Raw genomic sequence first — 11,455 nt, forward strand, 5'->3', positions numbered from 1 at the left:
TCTCACTGAATAATGTCTTGAAGATAAACCCCCTCTAACATCTGAATAACCCTGAGTTTGTTAAGGAAAATTAACACTGTACATAAAGTTTAATTTTTTATTTACATAGACATCAGATACATCTATTTAATCTATCAAATAATTAATTAAGACACTAATGCCTGAAGCGAGTTCAAAAATAATAATATCAATCAATCAATTAGCTTATAAAGCGCTATTTCCGCGATGTTCAACAGCGCTCCTCAATGAATTTTAAAAACAGATGGGTCTTGAGATCCGCTCTGAACTTCGCAAGTGATGGAGAAGTAGTCAGAGAAGTAGGTAGAGAGTTCCAGAGAAAAGGACCAGAAAAAGCAAAAGCAGATTTGGCAAAAGAGTGTTTAACACGAGTTAAGAAAAAGCGAGAAGAAGAAAACGATCGTAAACCGGGGCGTTTAGGTTCAATTAATATATCTGATAAATACTTAGGAAATAATTTATATTGAGACTTATACATGAACGTGCAAATTTTAAAAATTATTCTATATTTTATAGGTAGCCAGTGCAAGAGAACAAGATATGGAGATATATGAGAGAAGAAAGGGGCACGAGCAACTAGACGAGCAGCAGAGTTAAAAGCTTTACTTAAAGGATAGAGTATAGAGTCAGGAAGACCATAGTAGAGCGAGTTACAATAATCAATCCTAGATAAGACTAATGAAGTAACAAGAAGGAGAAGAGTAGGATCATCAAGAAAAGGCAAAAGTTTTTTTATTCTACGTAGATGAAAGTAAGAGCTTCTAAAAACACTATTAATCTGAGAAGAGAGAGACATAGTAGAATCAAAGATAAAACCTAGACCACGAAACTTATGAGAGACATCAAGAGTTTTAGAATCAGGTAAGATAATAGGAGGAATAGTAATAGAGTGTTTAGATTTATTAAAACAAATTAATTCAAACTTAGAAGGATTAAGTTTAAGACAACTCAAATTATATTTGAAAAATCATATTAAATTTTAAAATGATCAAATTACTTTTCTTCGTTCTGATTCACTTTTTTTAAGACTTTGGCGTCCATAATTAGAAAATGGCTTAACAGTGGACATTATAATTTGATGAAGTTATTAAAATTCTTTGTTATCAGAACTGCTTTTTTGGATGAAAATTTTCAAGTCAGGTGGTCTGAAAAAAATATATGGATGAATGAATATAAATTTAGCCAAACTTTATAGTTCATAGACAGGAATATCTAATCTATCTTCTTCTTACTACCAATTAATTACCAAACTAAAAATAAACCTTTATCACCAAATTAGTCACCGTATACTAAAAATACATTTATATAATATATATCAGTTAAAAATTTTTTTCTATTCTCATTCTGGTAAGATCTATCATTTATCTATCCAACTGCTATCAAACCATTTTTATCAACTATATATCTTTGACCTCGGCATCTATATTTTTCTTTCACAGTCACTCTTCTGTTGTCTCTATCAATTATTCCATTTAATTAATTATACTGTTTTTAATTATCTAGTTTTTATTATTAAAAGAAAAGTTTTTTACAAAGTAATAAAAATTAAAAAAAATTATACTATTATTTTATTTATAATTAATCTACTGCCTATTGTTCATATTATATTCTGTTGCTAAAAAATCATTTTTATTTCTATCTGTTTATTTTGTAAAAATTTCTATCTATTTTAACAACTATCCAACTAAACTCTAAAATCTATTATATTATCTCATCTCATGTTTGCCTCTTAATTATTTACTTATGAGTGTATAAGAGAGTCAGAGGCAGATAGGTGCTAGATAGAAAGTGATATAGATTGATGAACCATGATGAAGAATTAAAGATCTGAAAAATAAATAAATAATATATTATATGGATATTTATATGGATAGATAGAAGGATGGGATAGGATTGATCACACATCAGAAAGAACTGCATGCTAACTCTTCTTAATTAGGCCAACAATGGATCAGCTTAAAATTACAACAAGATATGACAAAAAGTGGATGGACCAGGATCATTTTAAAATTTATTTTATAAATATTATAATTAATTAAATTATTTTTTTAATTATTAAATTAATTAATCAACAATTAATTTCTCTTTTATTGTTTCTGTAATATAACTGGTTTGTTATAAAATTATACTAGGATAGTGTATTCTGTATTGTATTATACTATTATATTAGACTATTAAAAGTAATGGATCAAAATTTTGAAATAAATGAACAAAACGTTACGATATTTGTATTTGTGGTCTTTCATCACTGGCATAATAATTAATTTATAAAAATGGATTTGACAATTATCAAACCTATTTATTTATATTTCACTAGATAAAAAAACATATTAAAGGTAAACCCAAAGACACAATACTATTTATTATTTTTAAATATCAAAACACATGAATATCTATACTGGCCCTCGAACGCACCCGCACACATTTTCAGTACACTATAGGGCCTGAAGTTGTTCTTTAGTTTCCATTTTTTAAACTTTACAATTTTTTAATTTTTATATTGTATTATAAATTTTTTTTTATTATATTCATTTTGATTATTTATAATTGATATATTTTATGCATTCGCATAGTATTTAAACATATTTAGTATCTTTTTACTGGTGTTATATAGCCACGTTGAATCGGGATCGTCGTGCTTGACAGGCCTCCCGCTAAATAAATATAATTTAACAAAAATTGGTTTTAAAAAAATTTTAATACTGTAATTTAAAATTGCAAATGTGTGTGAACGAATAAAAATAAATTTTAAATAATTATTAAATAAATCTTATCTAAAATGAATCATTAGATAAAACTTATAAAAAATTGAGAAAATGTCACAAAACTATATATATATAAACATTTACTTATATAATATATATATACTGTCGGAAATTTGCACTAGAAGTGAGGAAATCTCTTCCTCTATCTTTCTCAGGGAATTTTTTTACGATCCGACAATAATTTTTTGGTATATTTTTATCGTGAGTTCGACCAGTCCTGTGTGGCACTAGGCTTTTTCGAATTATATAATTTTACTGAGTAACACACGAACGCGTAAAATATTCGATAACAATTTTATTAATCGACGGAAGTAAATGAAAAGGAATTGAATAATAATTAATAATAATGTCAATGAACAAACTGGAATGCAGGAATTAGAACTTCTTCTTGTTGGATCGGGCAACTTTAGATGTGTTTCTTGCCGTTCAATCGTACAACCTCGACGTGTGTGACCGATAGTGGTGTCGATACAACTCCGAGAGATAAATAAAATGAATGCAGAAAAATTACAAAAATTCCATGGAAATTCCAAGCTGCGTGCGAAACTATACCAATGAGTATAGAATCCAGCAAAGAACAAAGAATCCACAAATAGCACAACAAAAACAAAACAACGAGGCGGATTCGTTTTCACAGAATCCAAGGGCCTGTTTTCACTGGGCCTGTTAGTCAGTCGGTCCGCTTTCGCACAACCCTGGCCTGCTTTTACTGGGCCTCGAGTCTGGTCGGCTTTCGCACAACCAAGGGCTTGTTTTCACTGGGCCTGTCAGTCAGTCGGTCGGTTTCCGCACAACCCTGGCCTGTTTTCACTGGGCCGTCGAGTCTGGTAGGCTTTCGCACAATCAAAGGCCTGTTTTCACTGGGCCTGTCAGTCAGTCGGTCGGCTTTCGCACAACCCTGGCCTGTTTTCACTGGGCCGACGAGTCTGGTCGTCTTTCGCACAACCAAGGGCCTGTTTTCACTGGGCCTGTCAGTCAGTCGGTCGGTCAGCCGGTCGGTCGGTCGGTCGGTTTTCACTGGGCCGTCGAGTCTGGTTGGCTTTCGCACAACCAACACAAAACAACAAGAGTCAGAACAACACTGGGAACAAATTGTGTGACTTTAGTACGCGTGCGAAACTATGCCAATGAGCATTGAGTCTCGTACCAAATCCACTTTTGAGAACTTAAGACGTTTCTGAAACTATGCCAATGAGCATAGAATCACGAATTAACTCTCTTAGATACCAGAATAGGCACCGATTACTCAAAGCTTTAACTGGTAAACCCAAGGCGGACTCTTCGAGAACTTAAGACGTTTCCGTGCCAATGGTCATAGAATATCGAATTAAGTCTCTTAGAGACCAGAATAGGCCCCGATTATTCAAGGCTGCCTAACTAGTCAACCCAATGCGGACTCTCTTTCTCTTAAAGATAAAGAAACTCTATATCAAAGCAAAATTAGATTTTGTTTCGGGTGTTTTTAAGCATAAAAATTTCCAAGGTATGTCAAATTAATCAAAAAAACTACTAATTAAATTTTAAAGTAATTTGTAATAATTTATGACGTCATCTAAATTGCAAAACAAAAAAAAATCGTCTAGCCACCTATCGAGAGAATTAACTCGCATCAGGCCCCCTATCGAGTGAACTTTTTTTGCATCAAGCCACCTATCGAGTGAATTAATTTTGCGTTGAAGGGCTTTGAAGTATTTTTAGTCAGTATTATTTCATAATTATGACAATACAGTATACACATATATATTTGCATATACCTAAAATTTTAGGTATTCTAAGTATATAGTATATAGCTTGGTGGAGAATGTGTGTTTATTTAACGATTTCAAATCGAATCGATCGGCTCTGCAGGAAGTCGTGTTTTGCTTGTTTTCACTCGCTGTGCAAAAGATGACAATGAACCATCAGTGATTCTTCCGCAGGCTCACCTACAGAAACCTTGTTACAACTTTTACTTTCTCTAGATAACCAAAATCAAGAAAGCCCACTTGACAGATTCTATATCGCGTCATATGCATAGCTTCAGGAGCGTTTACAAAAACAATGACTTTTCACGTTTCCGTACGCTTGGATAAACAAAAAGTTCTTTAATCGTTTCCTAGAAAGTTGATTGTTGGTTGTTGACGAATGATGGCAGGCAACGAACGAAGTTGACAAGCTTATAAACGACGCGATATAAGTTGATGAAGATATTATGGTTGAAATGTATTAACTTGTACGTGAGAACGGCGAGTTTAAATATAATGCGTCGACGTACTAGTAACCAATGTAGTTGAATGAGTGAATCTGTGCTGGAAGATAAATTACTGATATTTAGAACATCTTTTTTTTCTGGCGCTATAAATATTCACATGAAAGAGAAACACAAAACTAAAATTACTAGACAAATCTTGGACCATAATGTTACATCTTACATTACAATGACAACCATTAGGGAGACCGGGGCATGTTGAACCACGGGGCATGTTAAACCAAGAAGATAAATTTCTAATTATTAATGCAAAACGAACTAGCAGAGTTAATTTCGCGTGTTTATGTCTGCAAATTTTCGAGTAAATGTCACGTATGTGGTTTTGCCCCTTTCGAGTAATTTTGAGAAATTGAGGTTATTGTTATTTAAAATACAATTGCAATTGCAATAAATGTAAATAATTTTGTAGTGTTTTTATCTGGTAAAACAGTACGTGGTTTTTTACACGCTTTTGTAGCATGTTAATGATGCTACAGTTGAAATACTAAAACCACAATGATTGGGGCATATTGAACCATGTTGTCGGAAGTACGTTGAACCATGGTTCAACCTGCCCTTGACATCAATGCAATACGATATGTGATGATTGTACTTAGTCTACTTCAAAATTATTCTCTTTTTTTGGTTTTATTCTTATTGCAATTGTATTTTTAAAGTTTGAATGGCATTAACGATAACATCAACAACTGAAACATTGTTTTTTAAACAGGATCTAACACAAACTCAATACGGTCAGATCTCGACAGCGAACTACAAACAGAGGTAGCACTTCCTCAGATATAATGCTAGTTGCTGTGAAAGAAGTATTAGATGGTAAAATGAGTCTCCGTGCTATTAGCCGCAAATATAACATTGACCACGCGACATTGATTAGATATTGCAAAAAATACAATAATGCACCGAATTCTGCATTGTCAACATTTAGAGTTGGTTATAGTCAGTCAAGAAAGGTGTTTACTGATGACGAAGAATGCTCATTAGAGAAATATATTAAGAAAACTGGGGCTGATTGGTTTAGTGCATTCATGAAAAGACACCCCCACCTCTCAATCAGAGTAACTTAATCGACATCTAGAAACCAGCAGGAATCTAACGTCACGCCGGAAATGATCAGGTCATTCAAAAAAGCTGGACCGTGAAAGACAAGTACAGGAAATCGAAAAAAAGGCAAGACTCAGATTTTGACAGATACACCAGTGAAAGCAGAGCTGGAAGCTTGTCAACAAGCTCGTGAATCAAAGACCATCACTAAAAAGAGAAAGATTTTATTTGACCGTAATCAGCAGATTTCAAGAAAGACGGCTAAAGTGTCGGAAAAGCAAAAGAAAAGTAAGAATAACATTCCTATAATTACGAGTGACGACAACACACCTTGTCATCTCTGTGGCATACTGGCCAATGTACTTCCATTTGAAAATTGGAAGAAATGTCCGTCCTGTTAAGAATAGTTCCATGAACGCTGTTGCCCAAAGGACTCTATTTTGTATTACTCATGTCTTGGTTAATTGTATTTTTGTGTCCTTGTCACTATTCAAAAAATCAATTTGATTTAAATAACATATTTAGATTTAAAAATATTTCACTGAAAACAATAAAACTGATTATCAAAATGTGTTAAACAATATTGGTTCAACGTACCCCGACACACGACAAGCTTACTAATAAATCTTTATAATGTCATAGATACTTGTTAGAAGTCGATAGAATTTTTGCTATGCGTAAAAGACATAATTTTACATAATAATGACCTGCATCAAAAAGTTTTAATGTCCGACAAGTTAAATTATGAAAATTGGTTCAATGTGCCCCGGTCTCCCCTATAATTTACAATACGACTAGCCGAATCACTACTCATAGAACAAAGACATTCGTTAATAAATATTCAACAACTGGCAACTGGAATGCTTCCTACCAATAAATTTAGAAACATTGATAATGAAAACACGTAAAGGTGTTATATTAAACGAAGTTGAAAAATGTATAACTAATTAAAAAGGTTAAGCGTTAAGTATTCACTTTGAATAAACCAGGAATCAACCAAGTAGAGTAGAGATACAGTTTATATATATTTGAGCATCTGGGGAATTACACCACGTATCAATTTGAAACACGAAAATTGGTATAGAAATACCAAAAAAAAGCTTTTTTGTTTTAAAATGCATAAAATGAACAAAAATTTAGTTTTTGAACTCAAGAAACTTAAAAATGATTTACGATAAACCGTTAGAAAAATCGAAAAGTTAAATAGAAAGTTAACTAACGCCGAACATGCTGTGATTTTCTTCAATAAACGCATATGGCTTTCATCATGATCACATATATATATATATATATATATATATATATATATATATATATATATATATTTATATATGTTTAATTTCGGTATATATATATATATATATACTTCGGGTCTTCTAGCGAAAAACTGTTGTTATTTTGCTGAATAAAGCTATTTTTGAATTGAATTGAATATATATATATATATATATATATATATATATATATATTCGGTTTTTTTATACCATCTTCGGTATTCCAATTGATACGTTGTGTATGTTAAAATTTCTACAATAACATTCAAGATACTTTCAACATCACAGCCAATTTACTTAAGAAATCTAATCGCCATCAATGAAACTTTCGTTCATCTAAAGCACCTACAAAAGTCAAACATCACTACAAAAGTCAAACATCATTCTTCACTATCAATTTGGAACACATTACCCGATCATATTAGAACCTGTCCTTCACTGGTTACTTTTAAGAAAAAACTAAAAATTTATTTTTTTACTTTTTGCTATAATCGCTAATAACATTTAAACAGCATTATTTCTATTATATCTAATTGCTTTATTTGTAATTTTCATTTTATATTATATAACATGTTGCACTAGCTTGTCTGGCAAAGAGGATTCAGTTGCTTTTCCTTAGCGCTATATAAGTTATTGTTATTATTATAATTATGTGGCCAGATGCTCAAGTATACTGTGTCTCCACTCTACTTTTTTGTTTACTTGTTTGTTCAAAGTGAATACCTAACGCTCATTTAATTAGTTTTACAATCTTCAACTTTGTCCAATATAACACTTTTACGTGTTTTCACTATCGATGATTCCTCTGTTTCTAAAATTTATTATCAGAAAGTATTCCTGAATATTTTTTATCGGATGTCTTTGTTCTATGAGTATTCATTCGGCTAGTCATAAATTATAATGGGACTTCCTGTGAAGTAGATACGGTCAGGACTTTATTATCGCTTGCTTGTATTAAGCATAATTTTCTAGTAATAATACGTAATAATAGAAAATAATTTTAAAGTTAAATTATTTAAATAATTTCGGTTATAAATACTGCCAAAAAAAGAAGAGTTGCCTATTCTAAGGTGACCTCGTGTCACCGGGAAATGTCGCCTTCCCAGAAAAAAGGTACCTCCAAAAGAGCAAGAGTCTCTTCACTTGAACCAACACATGAAGAACAAACATTTCAGGTAAGTCCAGTCTTCAATGTAATCGAAGCAGAAAAAGACAACGACATAACTGAACTTCCGTGTTCAAAAAGAGATTTATGCACAAATAGGTGATGTAGATAATATAAAAATTGGAAGAAATAAAATAATAGTAAAAGTTAAAAACGCAAAACAAGGAGACCAAATACAGACAATATCAAAAATTAGCACCATAAATGTAAAATGTTTACCTCATAGGTTTTTAAATTTTTCAAAGGGGGTAATCAAAACAGCATCACTAAAAAACTGTTCTGAACAGGAAATAAAAGAAGAGCTAAAAAATCAAGGACTAGTAAATGTTAAAAGCATCACCATTAAAAAAATGAACAACTTATTAAAACCAACACTCATATCCTAACCTTTCAAACACATGAAATCCCAAAAACTATGGTGATTTGCTATGAGAAAGTAGAAGTGAGAGAGTATATTCCTAATCCGATGAGGTGTACCAAATGCCAAATATATGGTTACCATAAAAATATATGTAGCAATAAAAGAGTTGTCTGTAGTAACTGTGGTGAATTAGGACACTCTCATACTAGAGAAAAGCCATGTAATAATAATACAAATTGTTATCACTGTGGAGAAAAGCACACGACCTATGACAAATCATGCCGAGTATACAAAGAGCAAAAAGAAATAATAAGAATCAAGATCATGAATAAAATCATCATCCCGGAAGTAAAACAAATATTTAAAAAAACAACTCAGCAAAAAACATATGCAACCATAACCAAAAATTGTCCTCAGAAGGCTGACAAAAGCACATCTTGCAATTTGATCCCGGCAGAGCCACTCAAGGTTTATAAAAAGAATGAAGATAAAGACTCAACTAACAAAAATAATAATGACAACAAGCTCAAATATCAAAATAAAACATGCTGCCAACAAACAATAAGCAGCAACGAAGACGATAATGATGTTTTTCCCCCAACGGACGAAACAGAAGAAGCATGCCATAACCTAACAAAAATACTCAATTATACTTATAACAACAATAATGGATAAAAACTCCAAAGCAAAAAATAATAACAACAGTACAGAAGAAGAAATCAAAATTCTACAGTGGAATATCAGAGGAATACAAAGCAATTTCCCAGAACTACAGATATTAATAGCCGAACAACAACCACAAATAATATGCTTACAAGAAACAAAACTAAACGCAAATAAACAAATAGATATCAAACAATATGTAAACTACTCAAAAACAGCAAAACCATCTCAAACAAATTCAGCTGGTGGAATAACAACATATATTAATAATACAATAACGCAATCAGAAATTAAAATTAATCAAAAATTTAAACATAATAGTAACAAAAATAACAACCAACAAAACCATAACCATTTGTAATATGTATCTGCCACCTAACACATTGACAAGAACAGAAGAGATTCTAAAAGATCCTCAATGATCTTCCCAAACCTCTGATTCTCATTGGAGATTTCAATGGTCACAGTCATTTGTGGGGGAACAAACGTACAAACTTACAGGGCAAGTGCATTGAAGAAATAGTAACACGAGGGGATATCCAATTAATAAAGCCTACTGGCCCCACATATTTTCATGAACAAATTCTTTCTCTACAATAGACCTTACAATGGCTTCATCATCAATAAAGGATGATATTAGTTGGTCCGTTCTCAGTGATCAGCACGGTAGCGATCATTTCCCAATTATCGTCAAAATTAAAAGAGCTCAGATTAGATCAGACAGAGGAACACAACTAAATTTAAAAAAAAAAACGGACTGGAAGGCTTTTTATCAAATCAGACATTTCAAGTACAAGTGAATAATGTTCTGTCAGAAGTCATGCATTTGGAGATGGGCATACCCCAAGGAAGCATCCTATCTCCAATCCTTTTTTGCCTAAAAATCAACACAATCAACCACATACTTCCAAAAAGTATATTGACATGTTTATACATGGACGACCTGGCAATAACCATCAAAGACAAACAAATAAACAATATGGAAAAAAAACAAGTAAAATATTGGAAGACATTGATAAGTGGTCAACAACAAATGGGATAAATTTCTCAAAAACCAAAACATATGGTCTGATTTTTTCCAGAAAAAGAAGAAAAGAATACCCAAGAATAGTATTCCAAAATAATGAAATAAAATTTAAAGAATATAAATTTCTGGGAGTTACGTTCGATAATAGATTAAACTTCATCTCTCACATCACCAAAATTAAAATCAAATGTCAAAAAGCCCTAAATTTAATTAAAACAATATCACACTATAATTGGGGTGCAGATCAAAACAACCTTCTAATAATTTATAAAGCTACGATAAAGCCATTTTAGATTATGGTTGCCAGACATATGGAGCAACAAGAAACTCCTATATTAAAACCATAGAGCCTATTATTAACGAAGCATTAAGAAGATGTTTTGGGGCCTTTCGCACATCGCCAGCAGAAAGTATGCATGTCCTGGCGGGAGAAGCGCCAAGACATCTAAGACAATTAAAATTGACACTAAATTATCTCTTGAAGATCAAAACCCAAATCAATAAACAGGCCTACAAACATATCATGTTAACATCAAATAACTCGACTAGAAAACCAACAAAAGCAATCCCTACAATAAATAAAAGAGTTGAAAAGCATCTAGAAAAAATAGGGGAAATAAAAATAATGCGGGAAATAGAGGCAGAAGTAGAGGCAGAAAACACCTGAAATAGATCTCTCAATAAACGAAATCGACAAAAACCCAAATTTACGCAAAATCATATACCATGAAATAATAGACAAAAGCCCCAAAAGCATAGCAATATATACAGATGGATCAAAAATGGGAAATTCTACATCATCAGCATTTGTCATCCCCACCACAAAGGAAACATTATTCCTACATCTACCAACCTATGCTTCAATATTTACAGAGGAGTTAACAGCAATAAAA

The 11,455-nt window shown here is 32.1% G+C and overlaps 1 protein-coding gene across 1 annotated transcript; it reads right to left on the reverse strand.

The window, feature by feature from the left end:
- Nucleotides 1–3,489: 3,489 nt before the first annotated feature.
- On the reverse strand, nt 3,490–5,245 carry HELRODRAFT_179512 (hypothetical protein; the record flags this gene model as incomplete). Its single annotated transcript, XM_009028333.1, has 4 exons — nt 3,490–3,751; nt 4,371–4,433; nt 4,829–4,878; nt 5,195–5,245. The coding sequence occupies 4 exons, from the start codon at nt 5,243–5,245 to the stop codon at nt 3,490–3,492; spliced, it is 426 nt and encodes a 141-aa protein (XP_009026581.1).
- Between the last annotated feature and the right edge of the window lie 6,210 nt (nt 5,246–11,455).

This window comes from Helobdella robusta (assembly GCF_000326865.2).
Source record: "Helobdella robusta unplaced genomic scaffold HELROscaffold_54, whole genome shotgun sequence".
NCBI classification, from domain to species: domain Eukaryota; kingdom Metazoa; phylum Annelida; class Clitellata; order Rhynchobdellida; family Glossiphoniidae; genus Helobdella; species Helobdella robusta.